The sequence below is a fragment of the Sesamum indicum genome, linkage group LG3 (assembly GCF_000512975.1).
Source record: "Sesamum indicum cultivar Zhongzhi No. 13 linkage group LG3, S_indicum_v1.0, whole genome shotgun sequence".
NCBI classification, from domain to species: domain Eukaryota; kingdom Viridiplantae; phylum Streptophyta; class Magnoliopsida; order Lamiales; family Pedaliaceae; genus Sesamum; species Sesamum indicum.
The window spans coordinates 13,164,326-13,185,774 of NC_026147.1; the positions used below are offsets into that span (position 1 = coordinate 13,164,326).

At 32.5% G+C, this 21,449-nt stretch overlaps 3 protein-coding genes across 4 annotated transcripts; all 3 read right to left on the bottom strand.

Annotated features, from left to right (window-relative positions):
• LOC105158229 (mitochondrial import inner membrane translocase subunit PAM16 like 2) lies at positions 7,706-10,715 on the bottom strand. Of its 2 annotated transcripts, none has more exons than XM_011074903.2 (5): positions 10,572-10,715; positions 9,530-9,599; positions 8,793-8,880; positions 8,262-8,392; positions 7,706-8,129 (listed from the first exon to the last, which is right to left on the bottom strand). In XM_011074903.2, the coding sequence occupies exons 2-5, from the start codon at positions 9,530-9,532 to the stop codon at positions 8,007-8,009; spliced, it is 345 nt and encodes a 114-aa protein (XP_011073205.1). In that variant the 5' UTR covers positions 9,533-9,599; positions 10,572-10,715; the 3' UTR covers positions 7,706-8,006. The 2 variants fall into 2 exon arrangements, with proteins under 2 accessions (XP_011073205.1, XP_020547836.1); XM_020692177.1 differs by lacking the exon at positions 10,572-10,715 and adding an exon at positions 10,181-10,243.
• Positions 11,555-16,915, bottom strand: LOC105158230 (E3 ubiquitin-protein ligase ORTHRUS 2). The gene is made up of 9 exons (XM_011074904.2): positions 16,380-16,915; positions 15,637-16,169; positions 14,909-15,034; positions 13,960-14,059; positions 13,811-13,872; positions 13,627-13,729; positions 13,090-13,234; positions 12,618-12,835; positions 11,555-12,434 (listed from the first exon to the last, which is right to left on the bottom strand). The coding sequence occupies exons 1-9, from the start codon at positions 16,842-16,844 to the stop codon at positions 11,955-11,957; spliced, it is 2,232 nt and encodes a 743-aa protein (XP_011073206.1). The 5' UTR covers positions 16,845-16,915; the 3' UTR covers positions 11,555-11,954.
• LOC105158231 lies at positions 18,613-19,644 on the bottom strand. Its single transcript, XM_011074906.2, has 3 exons — positions 19,521-19,644; positions 19,044-19,361; positions 18,613-18,787 (listed from the first exon to the last, which is right to left on the bottom strand). The coding sequence occupies exons 1-3, from the start codon at positions 19,588-19,590 to the stop codon at positions 18,654-18,656; spliced, it is 522 nt and encodes a 173-aa protein (XP_011073208.1). The 5' UTR covers positions 19,591-19,644; the 3' UTR covers positions 18,613-18,653.

A 21,449-nucleotide genomic window follows, 5' to 3' on the forward strand; every position in this document is an offset into this window, starting at 1 on the left:
ATGAGATTTAGTGTAATTATACATAAATTCATGTGGTTTGAAAAATGACATTTAGTACTATTGAAGTTTGCTTTTGTTAACAAATAAATCCCTTCACCAGTCAATATTTATCTAAATTGCTGATATTAACAAAAATATCAAAAAAAATTTTATGATCAAATTACAATCATACGGTTTAACCATTAACACATATGAGGACGTATATCTTCATTCGTAATAAGGGTAGCTTAATCTGAAAAAGATTGTTTGATGTGCAAAAAGTCAGTAATCAGTCAATCGAATGTAAATAATAATGTTTATTCACTTTTTTTTGTTAATATCAGCAAATTTAGTGAATTTTTACTAATGGAAAAACTTATTTATTAGACAGAAGCAAAAAACTTCAAGAGTGCTATATGTAATTTTTCAAATCACAGAAAATTTATGTGTAATCACACCAAATCTCAGAAGAGGAGATTGTAATTATCATACACATATATGGATTACGCTGTATTAATCATATGAAAGTTAATTATTAAAATATTTGAATTTTATTTGTCATTTTTATAGATAATTAGCAACACCATTATATTCCATTCCAATCGATCCTCGATTTCAAATTAATATTTTGATTTATATTTTTCTTTTAAATATACATCGCCTAAAGATAAATAGCGATTCACTAATATATAAACAATTAAAATAGTAACTTTTAGTTATATCGTACTTAAAATTTATATATACAAAGTGGAATAAAATTTTAGTAATTATATTATATATACGTTTTGGATGGAGCTCACATTAATTAAAGCCGCTTATATAATATTAAGGATTAATGCTAGCTTAATTAGAGCATAACATCGTGTTTATGTACAATAATTCATTATATAATTAATTGCACACGTAGTAATAATTAATTAATCGATCCCACATAATTATAAGAGATGACTTTGATAAGTAGATTTCTTGTTGCTATGTATAGCAAGGGGCCAAAAGGTTTAATACATACATACACATATATATATTGGAGGCTTTATCTATTAATTAATATAGCCTCAATTTATTTAAAGATTAGCTGCCCTATATATATGTGACTGCATTAGGACCTACCTATATATATATATATATATATATATTGTAATTTTACTCTAGTAAATATATGAGTTGGTAATTTTGGTTCTCTCAAATTAAAATTTGATAATTCAATTCTGTAATTAAAAAAGTAGATGATTTTGAGGATAATTCTGACCAAAAATTCATAAATTAGCCATGTGGGTATAATTGACCTCTATGCACGACTCGTTGATATATATAAATGCATTGATCAATCACGTTAATCAATTCGTACCATAAAATTTTGGATTAATTAATTACAACTACAACCGAAGGTATATATATCACCTTTTACATTTGTTTTCGAAGCTCAAAATGTAAAAGAAATAATGGTTTTGAAAATACGTACGGATCCGCCCACTTTTTATTGCTTGCATTTCTTATTTATTCATTAATATATGGACGTTACGTGTATAAATTTTTTCCTCGAATAATATAAATAATTTAGTATTATAGTACACTTTATATATATATATATATCTATATTAATTAAAATAAAAAATCAACAAGATTTGAAATAAAAAATTCATTTGATCTTCGAGAATATAGTATGCATTAATGTAATAGTTGTTTAAGTATTAAACTGGAAAGTTATTAACAGGACAACACCTAATTAATTACAATAATACATATTAATGGACGGTTAATTCATCCCTCAACGTTTGTTGTTAATATTAATTCATTTCTTTTTTGGTTGGGATATATATATAGATATATATGTATATATATGTCGTAAAGTACGTATTGAGGACCATTTTGTGCCGCTCTACAGTATAAATGTACTTATGAACCTATCTACTGTAGCTACCTGCGTACTTCTATTCTAATTATAACTACAAATCAAAGGCTTGTTGAAGTCGAAAATATATATATATATATATAATGAGGGTGTTTAAGTAAATTCATATAAAGAAAATTTATAATATGTTAATAATAAAAATTGTATAATTTATGCAGGCAGTTCAGTTGAGGGAATTTTATGAGTCTAAACTTTTTATATATATATATATATATATATATTTGTAATTAAATAACTTATAAGATCCTAATTTCAAATGCTTATAGGGCTCCTTCTTTGAAAATTTTACTATTTTTGCCCTTAATTTATGGAACTAAAAAAAACGTTTTCCCCACACACTATATAACTAGATCTTAACAATGTTTTCTGAAACATATATAATTAAGTTGACTAAACTACCCTTCAAACGTGGCAACGTGTGTCGATTAAACAAAGTACCTACTATTTAAGAATGTCTTTAATAAATAAATATTTTCAAGGTAATATGTTTCTCTAACACGAAGCAAAGTATATATATGTATAATTATTCATTTTCTTGTAAAAGAGAAAGAATTATGAAAGGATGAGAGAGAGAGAACTTGCCTGGAAAGCTAAGTAGAGATACTGTGGTCTGTCTTTCGGCAGTTCCAAAGTTTGAAAAAAGAAGAAAGGTAAAATTAAGGAGCTAAAAAAGTCCAAAAGGATCATCATACTTATCATCATATCCATATCACTGATGATGAATTGAAGAAAGAAACACATACATACATATATATATAGATCATGCGCGCGTGCGTGTGTGTGTGTGTGTGTGTGTAAGAACAAAAACGTTAACAGGATTTTCAATGGCTGCTTTAGTTTCTTACTTTTGTCTGGATTTTAAGTATTTAAACAGGAGAATGGGAATGTCCCAAATGTGAAAATCAAGAAAAAACCAACGACAATATGGTCGTCGAATTCGGCCGCCCGCTCATCAAACCCATTTGCAGTTACAGACACAACACGTTTTCTTGTCATATTGCAGCAGTTGTAGAAGTAGTAGTTTCGTCTAGTTTATGATTATTACCATCAATGTTTCAAAGAGTTGGGATTCTTTTGCATTCTTCAGCTTGCATTCTTCAGCTTGTTCAGTGTTTGACTTGACTACGTCAACTCTATATTATCATATCAAATTATACCCTATTTACATCAGGTTTAATACTTTTCATCCTTTGCTTTATAGAATTTCAAAATTAAAAAAATTTCGACACATTTAGTCCCATAAATCTCGTAAAACAAAGGATTAAATATGTCGAGTTTTCTCTATTTTGAGATTATTTTAAAAATTCTATAAAGTAGAGGGCTAAATTTATTATATTTTTTTTAAAAAACTATTTAAAATATATGATAAATAAAATAACTAAAAGTGCTGAACCTGCTCCTATCATATAGTACTGAAAATATAGTGTATATATATGTGTGTGTGTGCGCGCGCGCGTGCGCTGTGCATGTATCAAGTGGAACAAATTTCACAAAACAAACACGTTGGGACAAACAAAAGACTAGTTAGATATGATGTTGTTATGATAAAAATTGAAACTGAAAATTTACAAGAGAGTTGTGTTATAAAAATTCTCAGTCCAGATTAGATAATCAACTGAATTACAAAATTTCTTTTGTTTGCCTGTGAAAAAATAATTGTCCCGTATTCAAGTATACTGCAATGCACCGAAGAATACCTCGAATAATACTCAGTCGCGACTAAAAATTGAAGAACAAATTTCAAACTTTTGGAGAAAAATCGAGTAGAAAGAGAGGATTTTTATAACAATGTTAAGGCGAGGGACGAGGTTTGACCCTCAACCACTCATGTGACGAGATATTGTCTGTTTTGACTTCAGTCCCATGAGGAGTTGTACGATTTCGTCCTACTAAGGCACATCGCTAAGGTAAGAGGCTTTAGAGCTTATAACCCGCTCAAACTGCTCGTATGCAATCAACGTGAGATGTTTGCATATATCATCAGCCCCTCATACAAGGGGCTTGGGATGGGATCTTCCACAGATATTATAATGTTGGATTAATTAAATGAAAAGAGAGAAGAATTGGAGAAAAAGGGTTGTGGAGTACGTGCATGAATTTGAGGCATTATGGCCACGCTCGCTTTTGCTTTAATTTTGAGCAAGAAACTAAATTATATTTAATAATGGACATTTACTTGCTTTTTGGGTTAGAGGCGTGCGCACGTCTTTTGGAAATTAAAACCAAATGTGAATCTAATTAATTCATTGATTAAAGTGGGAAAGAGCTTTAATCCTACTACTATATATTAAGGAATACTTAATCTACAAATTTCAAACATGTTACAATATTTTGACGGGGTTCTAAGATGAGGGTCTTCGAAAAGATAAAATTGTCTTCGACCTTGAAAATATGATTTTAGTCCTATAAATACAGGGATTGTCGTCATTTTTTTTTATTATTTTTTACTTTAATTTTGCAATTACGGATTATAATTAAAAAAATCACATTTAGTCTAAATATCATCGTAAAATACTGAATTTGTTGGATATTAGCATATATTTGACATATAACCCCTTTAATTTGAGAATATTTAATTTTTAGACAGTGTTGTTGAGATAGGATTTTTTTCCTGTCGACATTTGGACTAAATGGGTCACCCCTTATAGTCATAAGATCAAAATTGTATTTATTTATTTATTTTTAACGTTCATAATGCCATGCAAAAGTGGCCTAAAATTTAAAAAAAAAAAAATTCAAATGAACTAGGTCATGTACAATGCACGCGATAATTGTTGGCCAAGTTAGCAATTTCGGATGAGATATGGAATAAATGTGTCATTTTTTAAAATTACAATCCTCAATTATAATTTTCAAATCGAATATGATTGAAAGTGACAATAGTTAGTGGACCAAAATTGTATCCGCCCCCAAAATGCCCAAACAAGAAGGATCCATGCATTCTGCCGGATCGGATTGCAATAGACCCGATCAAACCTGGTGACCTAAAACCACAACCATCAAACGCTCAATACTTAAAAGGTTAAGATCACGACACACTGATCTGTACAAACACAAATATTTTACCCTATAACTAGCTATTTTTAGCCGATATATATCATTTTGATTGAGAAAATTTTTTAATTCGTTTCCTCGATCTCACAGCCGAATAACCTATGTAGCTGGGAACCTCCTTACGAACCTAATGTTGTTCGTTTTTTTAAGTTTCAAGCACTTCTGAATCGGACTATCTTGAGATCACCATGATCTCCCGACTTGGATCATATTTAATTAATTAGGATACTTATTACACTTTTTAAATAGTTTAATAACATAAATTGCTAATGGCTACGAAGTACATTTGCTTTGAAGCATCTCTAACATCATGGTCTAGAAATCATAAGAGTATGAATTTGAGAATAAAAATAATTATAAAAAATGGGGTAAAATACACTTTGCACCTTTCAACTATGTATAAAATGCATTTACACCCTTGAATTATAAAACGTAACAAAAATAGCTCCTCATAATATACATTAATTTTTTTATGAATGTCCTTAATTATTTACACCCCTAAAATATCTATATTGCAATCATTCTCCTAAATATAATTTGAATTATTATAAATTTTTTTATTCAAAATAAATACTACTCAAAATTTATATTTTTTTATATTGAGTATAAAATCTGTATAAACTCCACAAATTTACAATTCTTATAGTTTTCGCATAACTGGTAAAAAAATTATATAATTTTTGCCTGTGCTGTTATATTTATTGATTTTTTTTTAAACATAAAATTATCAACATTAAAAATTTAAAATATTACATGTAACATATATATACTGTAAAATATGAAAAGCTATAATATAATTAATATATAATGTTCTATATTTTTTTCAAGTGATACATTTTTATTATGTGGACATGTAATTAAATAAAAATTCATAAGTTATATAATATAATTTTTCTATAATATTATATGCATTATGCATTGACACATGTACTTTTAACACAATTTATTTAATTTGTAAGATATATCGAGCTTATAAATATTTTTTGTGTTTCATAATTTATTTTTTACATAGTGTGGGTTCCACCTGTGCCCATCGCATGTACCTCCAAGTCATCATGTGATGATTTAAGGAGATAATAGTAAAATAATTTCACACTTGCACATAAAAGATTGTGTTAATTATGAATTGATTGAGTATAATAATAATTAAGTGTGATTGGTTAGACGTTTTGATTGCTGCAATGGAATGACCCAATAATTGTCAATTATGTTAATTATGTAGCTTTGGAGTGTGATCCGCTAAACATTTTAAGTGCCGCTTCTCGGGAGTGATTCGTCACATGTTTTGAATGACGCAACAAAATAATGTAATAATTCTCAATTATATTAATTATGGACTCATGGAATATAAATATTTTCGAATATTATTTGTTAGAGGTATCGATTGGCGCAGTAGAATGATTCAACAATGCCCAAAATTGTGGATTGATTTACAAATGTCTAATTGAACCCGGGAATTGACCAACACTTAAATGTGAAAATGTGATTTTGAGATAGAAGTGGAGTGTGTGCGTGGGGGGGCGCCGACCTCTGCCGACAGCACTCCACATCTCAGTTAGTCAAGCTTGCCGGCATCTCATCTCATGCATGCTCTTCATTTTTTTTGTTTTTTCTTTTTTTCATTAATTCTATACTTAAATTGGAAGTTTAAATTTTTTGAGTAAATTACAATAAATTCTTTTAATATTTGATATAATTATAAATATTTTTTTATTATATAATAAAATATAAATATTTTATGATATTTGATGAAATTATATAATTCTTATGAAGAGGTTTGGAATTTGTAATTTTGCCCTTGTTGTATTTTTTATAAAGAAATTGGATGAGGTCGATGAAAAAAATATAAAAAAAATATCCACTTAATCCATAAAAAATTTAAAAAATTTTAAAAAAATAAATAAAATTATAATTCATATTCCACAAGGACATTTTGATCAGTTCATCACAAAAAATGGATGAAACCCTAAATCAGAAGGGTGTCTAAATATTTGTAATTATATTAAATTTAAGAAAAGCTCATTGTAATTTATTTAAAATATTAATTAGATTTGTTTTTGGAGTTTTAATTAATTAAATTAAATTGTATTTTCTGCCTATGTAATTTAGATTTTATTAGTTTTTAATATAAAAAAGAAATAGTTGAAGATGGTTTTGTTTTTTTATTGTGAATTAAAATTAATAAATTATTATGAATTAAAATAATTTGATTACAATCCTTGGGGTAAATGAGATAAAGATGTTTGGGCGATGAAAAAAAACCGTGTGCGTAAATCAACAGTCAAAAACAGTGGATCCACCACTCATTCAAATCACATGAACCCTTTCTAGCTAGAAGAAATAGATGTGAGAGAGTTCCAAGAAATGTTGAAAAAAGCCAACAACATTCATATGCCTTCAAATTGTTATGGTCTACAAATATATCTCAAATATTTTTCGATAAATAAAATAATTTTTTTATAATTTTATCAATTAAATATTTTTTTTGTTTTCAACTAGAAAATAAAAAGAAAACAACAAGATTTAGAACAGTAATATAAGAATTTGGGTTGTTAGGACGTCTAAAGGATCCGTTCCCCATCACACCACTCATTTTAACATCCCACAACCAACTTGGGACTCGACCGGATTGCAGGCTAGAATGTATGTGTGTGCGCGCACGAGCGTGCTCTTTTTAAAGATAAAATAAACTGACAAATAAACAGATTGGATTAACAAATTCAGATGAACTGATATTACAAAAAATGGAACTTGATAATGTGTTGCATTCATAAATATGTGATAAATTTCCTGAACTTGATAATTAATATAGCTTCGATTGATAGCAAATAGAGTACAAGCAGAAAGTTGCCCACAAGCAGCAAATGCTGAAATAAGAGGCTAAGATACAATCTCGTCTTCAACTTTTATTAACAGGACCATAGACCAAGTGGCGAAGAATTTAACAAAAAATGGTGATATTCTCTGATCAAAATCTTATATCAGGTATATGAGGAAAAAAACAATCATCAGCAATAGAGTTAGAGATGTGTGAGAGAAGTCATATGATAGACCGTCAAGTTCAGTTCACCCCTTGTACCTGCGTAGGGTGAAATCTTTCGAGACATTCTTTGGCTCTATGAACCTTTGATTGGAGATAGAAACTTCCATTCTTAGCATTCTGCTCAAACAAGTTATTATACCTCTGCAAACAGAAAAGGAAAATTTTCAAGTTAAAGAAATTATAAGAAGTACAAATAATTAGTACCTAACTTTCTTGTGTGTCAGTGTGTGTGTGTGTGTGCGTGTGAGAGAGAGAGAGAGAGAGAGGAGAAACCTTCAAAATCTCTTCCCATGATGAATGCTCGGTGACACCAAGTATTTGCCTTGCCTCTGCCTCAGTCATCATCTTGCTGCCTCTTCTGATGTTATTTGCTGCTTCTTGAGCCACTCCATTTTTTGAGGCATCTGGGAAAAATCATGAAAAAATGGTGTTAGAAAATTACGGCCAAAGGCAGGCAATATACAGAGGACATTCAATGATGTTGCAAAAGTATAATCTTGTTTCACTTGGTTCAATTGTCTTTAACAGGGAAGAAAATATCACGTTATATATCCAACCAACTAATAAGTATTGTTATTTGATCTATGACATTGCTGGCATAGTTTTCTGGAAACATAAGACAGTTTGTGGTACATGGTACAGAATTATATTTCACAGTTTTCCCCAAAACTTAAGCTCTGTGGTAAGTCAGAGGATTAAAAACAAGAACCACCACTCAAGAATATGATTAGAACATAGCCATGCAAGTACAACTGTATGCATGTCCAAAAAAAGATGTTAACTATTTCAGGAAGGAGAACTTACTCGTAAGTGCCTGACGGTATGCTTGAACAAAAGCTCTTGCCATTATTCCAGAGCCCATCACAATCAAGTTAGCTAGAAGCCTAGCAGCCTGCGAAAAGTAGCAGCAAAGAACATGAGTTTGCAGTTCAACAGAGCGGCTTCTAGTCTTCAGTTTCTGTATCGGCAATCTGTTCTTATGTTTGACAAATTGGGGAGTCCAACTTTAGGAAATCATTCAATATAAACAGCCTGTATTTGGGGCACTACATATATCTCCCATGTAACATAATTTTTTTAAGAACTGAGGACACAAGGACATATGTCCAAAAGCTACACACAAACACACACAAATATACGTACAGGGCAAGAACACATACTATGACACTACAAGACATTATCAGTAGTAAAATGCCCTTGTCAAGTAAAAGTTCAAGGAAAAGGTCAAACTTCTTGAGTTTCACCAGCTTATTATTTTTTTTAAGTGAAAGTTGATAATGAAGCAAAAGAAACAAACTAGAAATGCTGCAAAATAAAACTGCAGACAGTATGGAGGCATCCTCAGCTACTGCATCACAAGATTTACTTTTCTTAGATAATCAATTTCGTTCACTCTCAAGTTTCGATGCTGATGGCACCTTTAATCACAAGTCTGCCTGACATTAACATCTTATTTAAGAATTTCCAAGACCATAGCGACAAGACTTTCTTCATTAGTAATGAAAAGCATGCAGTTAGTTAATAAGCCATAAGAAGCATACCATTGCAGGGGTGGGAAGATAGGATCCCCAAATTCAAGAACAGAATATATTGACTTCAACTCCAAATAACCTACAACACGAAAGAAGAAAAATGGGTCAGATTCCACTGAAAAAATTCAATTGAAGTAACAAAAACTAACACTAAATATGACCCCGGCAACTACATGTTCAATCAAAGATAACATCATCTACACAAAAGCTCCAAAAATGTCTGCAGCCACCAAATTTTAGAACATATTTGTTAGGCATAACTCCCTCTGGCTGCAACTTCAGTACAAGTAGGATGTGGCACTTGCAAAATCAAACTTTGGAACAGGTGGGACGAGAAGGGAGGAACCGAAGATTTGATATATAAACAAGTAAAATAATAGCATTACAAGATCAGACAAAACCAGAACCTTAAAACAACTGTCATTAAGACTCATGCAAGTCTTAAAGGTTCTTGCACCAAAACCATCACTTAACAAAACACACATAAGCATATTGATCGAATAAAGATCCTCCAATCACTAGAATAGCAATTCCCATGCCAAAAAGACACCATCAACACCAACCATCGCAGTTCAGGCTGTTCAGCCAAAAATCCAAACTGCAAACACATTATCTTCAACTAAAATCGCATGCTACTCAACATAACTAATGCAGACCAACCTCTACACAACCATTTTCCTCAGTTCCCATGACATCAAGCATGATTTACTCTAAAACAGAAGCTCTCACTGCAGAAATTTCCAAAAATATTATTAACACTCATTGCCAAAAATATAAAACTTTCCACCGTAAAAAGCGCACGCGTACGTCGACAGAAAACCATTTTACATTTTTAACGCCAACACCAAACGAGATAGAGACAAAAACCAAATAATCGAATCAATCAAAAATCCTAAATCAAATGAAACTCGGGAGATTCTCACAAAAATGACATTATGTCGTAACAAAAAACGGCCGAACAACAAATATCCAAAAAAAGATATGGAAAAATACAACAAAAATAGAAGGGAAACTTGAATAGAATCAAATCAATACATTATACATTACTTACGAAAACTATATGAGGAATAAGCTCCTGCAATTAGGGTTCCACGCAGAGAGAAGAAGTTTGTGGCGGTGGGAGGTAGTGGGTTTCTGGGAATTATTTTGAGCTCCTTTTTGTCTTGGGAAGCAAGAAACTATTTTGTCTTCCCAAATTCACTTAACCGAATCCAAAAATTCTATTGGTATTTAATTTTTCCTTTTTAAAAAAAAAACGATTGTATTTTTATATTTAATTTATATATATTATATATTAATATTCGTGTTAACTTAGAATAAGAAGTGTAGTTATTACTTTTAATATTAATTTCTAATTATTTCTTTTATGAAAAATGATTTATCGAATCCAAATATTGAACCAAAAAAAAAAAAAGATAAATTATTGAAAAAGGGAGTTTCAGCATAATCCAAAAGTGATACAAACCCAATGCATGCAAAATAGTTTATGTAATTTTCTTTTATTTGTTCGCAATATATTCCTATATATAATTCTCTTCCCTTTACCTAGTTTAACTTGAATAATTATTATAATTTAGGGATATTTATACCATTTTTTTTAAATTTGGTGTAATTATATTTAATAATAAATTCATCCATTAGTTAAAATTTACTGAATTTGCTAAAATTAACAAAAAATGCAATAAAAATGTATATTTACCCCAATTAACTTATTACTAAGTTATTACTAATCAATATTTTTTTTTAACCAAACTACCTTTATACATCTTCACATTCTAATACATGTGAAAAAATATATTTTCAGTCTTATAAAGTTAATCTAGTCAAAAAAATTATTTTACCTATAATAAGGCAAACAATAATAAATATGTATATTTATTTAATTTTTTTGCTAATATAAACAAATTCATTAAATTTAAGTAATAAACGATCTATTTGTTCAAAGAAAATATTAGATGTAATTTTTACAATCACAAAAAAAATCTAAATATAATTATATCAAATTTCACTGACGATTGTGTAATTATCCCTTAAATTTAATTGGGACGTATGTAAAAATGTAGAGCCTGCATGTGCTATGAAATGATGCCAAAATACACTAGGAACCTGTAATTGCTGACAAAAGTGAATGTAACAGGTAAATAATTTGTTTCAACTTAGATGGGAATGACCCAATAAAAAGAGGCATCAATCAGGATGCAAACATAGCCAATGCTTCTGTCAAAATATGGCACATCAGAAGGCTGTTTTCTGAAGTTGCTGATTGTACATGACTCCACAATGTGCTGCCACTTTACATGAACACGTCATTTTTGCAGCTAGTAGAGCAAAAATTTGAATACTGGTTGCAGCTATAGGCATACCTTTTGCCAAAAATAAGTCGAGCATCGGATGATTGCTGTTCTTCGCAGGCCACACAAGTTGCAAGCATTTATCAGATGTTATGTTGCAGATGCAAAGGGCTTGAAGGTGAAGTATTTCCATCCTCGCCTGCTTCTTGACCCTGCTTGCTTTTGTTGTTTGCTTTGTGTTTTGCTACTCCCTTCTGTATTCTACCTTTTGGTCTGCCCCGGCCTTTTGCTGCCGGGGGTTGTGAGATGTTGCTATCACTAGGATTCTCCATTGCGACTTTGGTTTCAGGGCCAATCTCAGTGTCAACTTTACTTTTCTTGGAAATCTCTGTGTTCTCATGCTCAGCTGAGAGGCTAGGTGAACTAGTTTTTCTCTTCAAAGAACTCTCATGCTGGAGTTCCATTTCTTTGTTCGATAAGTTGGCTGCATCTCCGCCTGGCAAAGCATCAATAGTCTCCTTACCAGAGTTGTTTTTCTGCGTGTCAGAGCTCCTACCGTTATCCTCATCCTTGTCAAGCTCCGACTGCAGTTTCTCTATCACCTCCATGAGTTCCCTGTTAACCTAAAGGGATGGGAAACAGTTCATGATGTTAACTATAGCAAAAAAGAGGACTTGGAATTCAAATGGATTATATTTTGAACGTCAGAAGATAAACTACTAAAACCCCCGAATCAGTCTTTAAGAATCACGCAAGCGTACTTATGGTTATGGAGAACTTTTGCTCTTGAACAATATCTAACATACCTGAGGATTTTGGAGGAATTCAGATATGTCAGTTGGGCATGCAGGGCATTTCAGGACGTTCTTCTGTGAACGAAGTTTTCGTCCATTCTGGCAGACCCTCTCTTTTGAAAATGTTTGGCCAGCAAATGCATTTTCGAGACAAGGCTTACAAAAGTTGTGAGCACACGGAGTTGTGAGGGGAAGATTCATTACTTTTTCACAAATAAGGCAGCTGAAACCTGCACGAGAGCACTTAACAAATAAGAATTTCATTTCTTCGACTTGTCTATAAAGATAAAAGTGTTGCTTGCCATTGTGAGAAGTAATAGATTTACTCGACCTGGACCTGAATAAGGGGAAACACCATACATAACCAAGTGCAGTGAATGGATTTCAATAACCAGTAGATGGGAAATTCACATTTATTGGATAAAAGTGCCATAAATCTGTATGTCCTGCAGGCTTAAGCATGGAACAGTATAGAGTTTCGAACCTTTTAGCAGTTTCTCTTTCATTGAAATAGTTTGTGCTTTCCGTATCACCTTTCTTGCATTCTCCCTGTCCTCGGGATTAATATTGACTACTTTTTCTTCACTAGGAGGTGGTGGCTTTTTCCATTTCCAGCAACATTCCTTCTCCTAAATCAAAATCAAAATGTCTTCGTTGAAATCGGAGATCCAGAATCCAACTGATAACTCAAAGTGAGTTTGTCAGGAAATAGGAAAGAGTAACTCAAAGTGAGTTTGTCAGGAATTGGTGCTCAAAGGATGCAAGGTATTATGTAAGGGGCCAAAATGAAGTTTGAACTAGAAATTGTTTAGACCATTATTCGATGCATTACATGCATAAACTCGAAGCATCATCCAAATTTGCTAGCCTTGGGCAACAATGTTTCACATACTTCATTCAACAAACAATACTAACAGTTCCACCAATAAAGATGTTCTTCTTATATAGAAATTTGTTGCAAGACCCAAACTGTCAGAGATAAATATTATATTGAAAGATAGCCAAGGACTAGGTTACTCACATCATAATCCCATGAGGGACTGTCCTTCCTTTCAGAAACATCAATTCCACGTTTAAGCTCAGGAATGACTGGCAGGGCTCTTGGCCGATCCCCATGCTCATCACTGAAACAGAATGATAAAAACTCATTGAAGCAATTGTCCTGTTATATAAAAGCATGGTTATTGCCTACTGAGAACAAAAACCTCGTCCATGGTGCAGGCTCATTGTCACATCTCACAAACAAATATCTGCAAACCTTGAACCCCTGAGGCCAAAAAGAAGTTGAACGATCAACGAAAGTCACAAAAGTGATCCAATGAACAAAATCCTGCATTATTACAAAAATACATACCTGCTTTCCGACTTTTCTCCAACATTTTTCTATCCTGTAGATCCCATCATACCTGTAACCTTTCTCCGGGGCATATGGAGAACGCTTATCTTTCTCTGATCTGTTCAACAAGAAAATAAAGGAGGTATTCAGTAAAATGAGTTCACTAAATTAGGCTTGCAAAGCAGCTATCGACCCAGCTGTTGTAAGAAGACACCCGCCAAATCAAAATTGAGGTACTTGGGTCACATGCTTCAAGAACTTGTCGACTGGGATGGCAGAGACAAAATTCAAAGACCCTTTAAGATGTGGAGTCAATGTGTTACTGCTGTGAAGTTAGAGATAAAATTGAAGCTAGGAAAGATGTATAGTTCAAGTAACTTCAAATAATAAACCCCGAACACTCTTCTGACAGTATGGATTTGATCATGTAGAAGGTTGGTGCAATCCCATAATATCAAGGAAATCCAAGCTGATCACAGGAAATTTCCTTAGGTAACCCTCAAACTGGATGCAATAACTAACACTTTCAGATGTATTATTTCTCTTGTCTGCCAGTATTGTTGAGACACAACATTTGCCATTTTCTACAGAAAAGTCACATCCAGCTAAACTTCTATCAAGTTCATGAACTTCAATTAGAATGATAATTCTTTATTTGACTAGCACTGATGAATTCAAACTTATTTTTACCTAAAGGCACTCGGCACTTGCTATCAGTGGAGAAAGAGAAACCATGGGATTACATAATTATTTCATCTTGATTTCCTACAGCTTCATTATGCTCTGGTACTCACTACTTATTCAAATCAAGTCTTGCATATTTAGGGACAAATGATAGTGCCAATACATTGGAGAGCCAAGAAAAAGGTCTTTAATATGTAATTACCTTAGTGTCTGCTCACAAAATAAACCATTAAGTATTCGTCTGACATAGGAGTAGAAAGAACTTAGCAGTGGCCTTTATTACCTAACAACACGAACTGGATAGCCTTTGTCACAGCTAACTCGCAGAGCCTGATTCTGTTCCTTAAACTCCTGATCAAATGACTGTTCCTTGTTGGTGCGTTTGTTTCCACTTAAATCCCTTCCACCACTGCCATAATCAGAAGAAGGAAAAACGATAAAATCAACATATTGATTATATGAAGGAAACTTGTACTCACTCAGAAGCTTAGATTACCTTAAACAACAAAGGGAAACAAGCAATGTAACATTTGCCTTTCATACAATTGTAAACAGCAACTGAATGCATTCACACAAAGCAAAGTAGAAGACTAGAAGTTCTCATGCTTTACAGTGGGATGTAACTAGAAAAGGGTAACAGCATGTCCAAACACTGAGGTGGCACAAGTGAAAAGATATTGTGAATTATCAGTAATCTAATAAAGCTTAGACTTAAACTCTTCAGGAGGATCTATCCAGATAATCATGAAGTCTAGCCAGGTTTGAGAAGAATCCAGAGGAAAGCACCCGGAAATTGTTGCTAATTGATATAGATAATCTGAATCTTCCATATGTTCGTGTTCAAGAAAATATAGCTTAGTTTCATTGTTCAAAGCAGAGTGGTCGCTAGATTACGTTGGAATGGACTTTTCATGTTAAAACCATGAAGCTATGGTGAATGAAACTGTAGAACATACATTTGCATAGAAACTAAACCAGTCAAAAGATGATAACATAGTCTCAAAAGATAACCTTCCTGTGTAGATAAACCATTCACCATGGTCTTCATCATCCTCATAACCTCCAGAAATTACTATTGACTGGGAACCATAATGGGCCTTTCCGCCAATGCCACCTACAGGAGGGTAATGCACACCCCACTGCCTGCAGTCCATACGCATATCCCAAGTCTCTCCAACCAAAACCCCTTGATTTCTCTCTGGATCATTCTCTGCTGGGATAGGTCCAAAGTGATCTCTAGGGACAGTGACAAAAATTCTCCCACTCGCAGCGTTGGCCATTCCAGGTCTCTGTGCCCTTTCTGTAGTAAATGCCTTATCAGGACGATCTTGGTTATGCAAATAGCGATATACAATTTGAGGCCCTCCAGAAATAATTGATCTTGACAATTTCGCCATTCGTATGGCAGCCACAAGGGTGGAGTTGATGCGCGGCTGAATTGCCATTCTGCGGGGAATGCTAGTACGGCACTTAGCACAAGTATGCTTGCCTTGCTTGATCCACCTTTCGAAGCATTTTAAGCAAAAATTGTGTCCACATGGTGTCTGAAGTTTTTTCAAACGGAAACACAGTATCAGATCAAGATACATCACAGTAATACATTAATCCCTTAATGGAGGCCCAAGCACCCGTGTAGGGCACTAAACATTATAGCAGCCACCATATTTGAAAAGTACATAACATATTGACACAGAAATACAAATCATCAACTAAAAATGAAATCAAACTAGTAGAAAAAGTTGCAAAATTTATACCGTAACAGGCCTTTCCGGAAGCTCCATACAGTAGGCACATCTGAAGGTCTCACCAAGCACTCCCAAAATATCACTCACTTTCTCCTCTTTTTCATCACTAATGTCTCCATTTCCTTTGCTCCGTTCATCGCCTTCCACCCTTCCACTTAAAAGCTGTTGCCTTCTCTTCGCCTTTTCCTTCTCCGACAACGAATCATCTCCCTCAATCTCTCGAATCCTCGCAAACAGATCTTTCTTCTCCGAATCCACCGGCGCTGGAGCTCCGTCAAGTCCATCGCCCGAGCAGTCAGGGCACTCAAACTTCAATGCCGAAGCCATGGTCTCTGGGACGACAGTGAGGCAAAGCACGTGCCACGGCGTGGCGCACGTGACGCAGGTGAGCGTAGCCTCCTCCGGCGGCTTCACTTTGCAGCGCATGCAAACGCCGTCGGCATCGACGGGGAGCTGACGGCTAACTTGCAGCATCTCCAACGAAAACGTTCAGTCGTCTGCGGGAGAGTTTGACGTATAGATACAGAGATTGTATTGTGTGTGTATATATATATATATGTAAAGATGCAGAAACAGAGCAGTCGAGCGGGATTTGAAAATTGAAATGAAAATTCGATTTTGAATTGTACGGAATGATCAGGAGTGGGAGAGTGCAGGTGGAGTTTCAGTGGGGATCACATTGTGGCGCTCTGATTATGAAAAGTCAGAAATTTGGAGTTGACCGGATGATGCTTCATGATCTTATTAAAAATTAATTAATATATTTTACATCTCATTTTAGAAATGCATAAAATATTTTATATTTTATATCTCATTTTTTTGTTCCTATTCTAACTAGTTCTAACACATTTAAGGACATAGTACTGGTATACATCATACTTCGCCAACACCACCAATCGCTCAATACCCTAACACCATCGGTCCCCCACTGTGCCACCCCTCCCCGTCTACTTCCGCCGCCACCATCTTCCTCCAACACTGTTGCCCCTCCCCGCCACCCGCCATCTTCTTCCACAAAAAATCCCTCTGCCGCCATCTCCCTCCCACGCTTCTGTCTCCCAACATCGTAGCCCCCCTACCATCTTCATCGACAAAAATCCCTACATCTTATATCTATATAATCTATTCTCACCAAAAAATTAGGGTATATCTACTTGAATAACCAAAAAATAATAATCGAAGTAATCAACTCAAAACTTTTAGTTTAATCAAGTAGTGACGTGATAGGTTATTTTCTTTAGAATTTGGATGTTTATACTTTAGGCGTTTGATAATTAATTAAGATCTTGAATTCTTAGTGTAATATATTATACCTATCATGTATTTATATATATGAATCAGAAATTCCCATTGGAATTGATTGGAGATCTTAGATGCAAATAAACAATGAGTTTTCAAAGAAGATAGCTGTGTTGGTATTTTTATGGAATAGTTTCTAAGCATATGAAGGAAACAAAAACTCGTTTTATGTACATAAAATGTTTTATTTTATCAAGAATATTTTTTTATGAAACCTTATTAAGTTTTCGAACTATTCATAAAATATCAGAAATATTTGGGTGTATTAAAATTTATAAAATTGTTATAAATATACTTTCGGAAATTAGGCGTGAATCTGGTAAACCCCTTTTTCATAAATATTTAACCTATTTTTAGATGTCTTTTAGTTATGAAACTTTTTATAATTTTTTTATTATGTTATGTATATACTATCTGTTAATTTTCAGAATATTTGGAAATTTGGGTAAATTTATAAGATTTCCTTGAGTTATGTTACAAGGCAGTGCTATTTTCTGCAGAATCTTACTCTTTTCGAAATTATATGATAATTTTGAATAGTTTTTTTGATAATTTATTATCTTATGTATTAGCTAATATAAGTTTTGAGTAACATATAAAATTTATATGATAATTTCGTAGAATTATCATCCTATTTCCCTTCTAGTCTAGTTCTTTTATTTGATTTTGAATCAATTAACAAATAATCGAGTGATTAGCATCGTCAATTGATCTAAGTATTATTGATTTACTCTATGTATCAATTTTTATAAGGTGAATTTTGTATTGAATTAGGAATTTGAGTCCATAATAATATTAGGTTTGAATTAAGTTAAAAGTTTTTGTTTCTCTAGAATTAAATAGGTTGAAGAGCTTGAAAAAAAAAATAGAAAAATGAGGGAAGAATTTAAACAATAAATTTTCTATTAATTTATTAATAATATCTCCATAATAATTAATGAACGATGAGTTTACAATTGAGTTTATAATATTTGATTACAAAAATTATAAAGATGTAGGTGCAGGAGCAACAAGGGGAGCAGCTACTGGACCAGGGGTGACGCCGTCATTGCTCAAAATCGCCAACATGGATCGATGATTCTCTTCTTGATTCTTGCAAAGAGCTGGCAAAGATACTCCTACACAATTTACAACATATATTTAGTAATGATCAAATATATGTGTCAATGGGGGACAACATGATGGTTTGAGCATAATATTTCTCTATGAAAGGTCTCGTATTTGAATCTTGGGTGTGTACATGTATATTGGGTGTTGTGTATTAAAAACAAATGATCGAACTTTGTTTAAGCTTCAAGAAATCAACAATAAATAAGGAAGAATTAAAAAACATTAGTAATTAATATTTAATATGGAATAATTAAAGGAAATTACCTTCGCCGGCAGCAAGGTTGAAAAAGAGGTCGACAATGTTAGGGCAGTTGTGATAGCAAGCAGGAGAACAAAGATGGGCAGTGAACTCTGATGAGAGAAAGGCGTCGGAGGATATTCCGACGGATTCACGGCAAACACCGCATGCATTCACACACTGATCCGTCTCAATGTATCCGGATAATTTCTCCACCACAACCTCTGATGTCTTACACTTTTTTTCTTGTGCATTTTTGCAATTCTCCAACACACACCTCTTCCCAGATGATGCAATCGCAAAAGAACACAAGTTTGTGGGCAAATTCTCACAAATCACATCCGCTGTATAAAATAAAAATTAAGAAAACTATTCAATCATATTATTATAAATGATGTATATAAAATTAATACATATCATAACATATTTATTAGTTCATTATTTTGACAATCAAAATGATACAAAAACCTAACACAATACTTAAATTTACAAGAAAGGCATACCTAGTGTTCTTTCAACAAAGAGAGAGCAAGTAAAGAAGAGGAGCAATGATAATTTCATTGAAGAACCCATTATTTTCTTTTGATGTGGGGATTCTTTTTCTCTTCTTTGGGGGGGGGGGTTGGATATTTTCTGATGTGATGGAAATGTTGAATGGGATAACTACTTTATATACAGTGATAGAGAGAGAAAGAGAAAGGGAGAAAATTTTTATAACCTCACAAATTTAACTGAAAAAACAGAATACAAAGTCTTCGAATTCTCTAAACCACAAAATTCATATGTATGTCCTTAAAATAGGGTAATTGATGAATTTCTATATTAAGAATGCAATAATTCTTTTAGGTGTACTTTTTTTTTTTTTTTTGACAAATATATACACCCAAAATTTGAACTCAAGATCTTCAACAAGAATTCTTGAGTCCCAAATTAGGTCCTGTTTGATTCGTGTAATTATGTATGATAAAATTACTTATCATGCATAATTTTACATTTGTTGATAGTATTAGAATTCGATACTAATACTAATACTAATCGATTTTAATTATCCTAATTTATGGGGATATTATATCCCATATGAGAGGCGGGATATACTATCCCATTAATTAGTGTATCGCGTGATTAAAATATTTTCTTCCTTATATGCCTTGTGAAAAACATGCGAGTTTAAAAAAATGTATTTTAAACTATAATAGTTTAATAATAAAATATATAAAATATTACTTCATTAAAATCACAAAATATCCTTTAACACATATTTTATTGTATAGTATATATAAATATATTAAATAGTAATATATAGAAAAAAAGATAAATGCCTTATTTAGTATAAATATATAATTTATCGAAAGAATATTTATTTGTATTACATTTAGAGCATTATGATTTACTATTAGTCTATGACAAAAGAGTCATAAATTAGGCTAAAGGACCAAATCAACGCAAAATAGCTAGATAAGGACTAATTTAATATTGCCAAAGATAAAGGACCGGAATGAATTCAGATCAAAGTTATAGGACAAAATTTTCTTTTTACCTATCATGTAATCATGTTGATCAGTTGCTACAATAACGAGGAGCGTGGGATATAATATATTTGTCTATAAGTTTATAGTGGGGTCCACTTGCTTTCATTTTTTGCCCATCTCAAGAATGAGTCGAAACATATTCAATGTTTATTTTCATACAAAAACACCACATCTCATTTGGCATAAATACACACACACACGCATATATATATATATAATTACATATAAAAGATACATAATTTTGACTAATAAACAGTGACTTTTGTCTTTCAAAACACAACATTGAACACGCAATACTTATTTTAAATTATCTCTAAAAATAAATTTGAATATACACCATCTCCAACACATATATATATATATATATATATATATCTATTTTTAGCTCTCTATCTCCACAATACATAACAAAATACATAAAAAATAAATTCCTCGACATTTTTTGCTGTTAATCATGTGCACGTCAATGATATAATTAACTTCATCTTGTTGGTTCCTTCACTGCCCGTCGTTCCATATCCCCATTTCGTCGTTCCATATCCCCATTTCTTCAATGTTTGCTTAGCATAATTTACTTTTTCTTTTTTTTAAGGATAAATTGTATTGACACTCCATAAGATTAGGTCAAAATACATAAATATTTATTATCTCTTATAAAATTATAGCAACACCCTTTATGGTTACGATTATAATTACAATTACATTCTCTATTCAAGTGCAAAACTTACACAAACACCTCTTGATAAATATTGCACCAATACCCCTCATTGGTGGTGCAGTTGTAATTTTATAAAACACAAGGAGTGTTCATGTAATTTGATCTAATCTCGTAAGGTGGTAATATAATTTATCATTTTTTATGGGATTAAGAGGGGTGGGATAATTTCACGATTACTATTAGAT

Excerpts from the sequence above, each read along its gene's own strand:
- LOC105158229 (XM_011074903.2), bottom strand. Across the intron at positions 8,393-8,792 it reads ATACCGTCAGGCACTTACGA|ATGCCTCAAAAAATGGAGTG; the intron begins GTAAGTTCTCCT and ends GATTTTTCCCAG. Across the intron at positions 8,130-8,261 it reads CATGGGAAGAGATTTTGAAG|AGGTATAATAACTTGTTTGA; the intron begins GTTTCTCCTCTC and ends TTCTGTTTGCAG.
- LOC105158230 (XM_011074904.2), bottom strand. The coding sequence starts at position 16,844 with ATGCTGCAAGTTAGCCGTCAGCTCCCCGTCGATGCCGACGGCGTTTGC. Across the intron at positions 16,170-16,379 it reads TTCCGGAAAGGCCTGTTACG|ACACCATGTGGACACAATTT; the intron begins GTATAAATTTTG and ends AAAAAACTTCAG. Across the intron at positions 12,435-12,617 it reads AATTCCTCCAAAATCCTCAG|GTTAACAGGGAACTCATGGA; the intron begins GTATGTTAGATA and ends CCATCCCTTTAG.
- LOC105158231 (XM_011074906.2), bottom strand. The coding sequence starts at position 19,590 with ATGGGTTCTTCAATGAAATTATCATTGCTCCTCTTCTTTACTTGCTCT. Across the intron at positions 19,362-19,520 it reads CTTTGTTGAAAGAACACTAG|CGGATGTGATTTGTGAGAAT; the intron begins GTATGCCTTTCT and ends TATTTTATACAG. Across the intron at positions 18,788-19,043 it reads CAACCTTGCTGCCGGCGAAG|GAGTATCTTTGCCAGCTCTT; the intron begins GTAATTTCCTTT and ends TAAATTGTGTAG.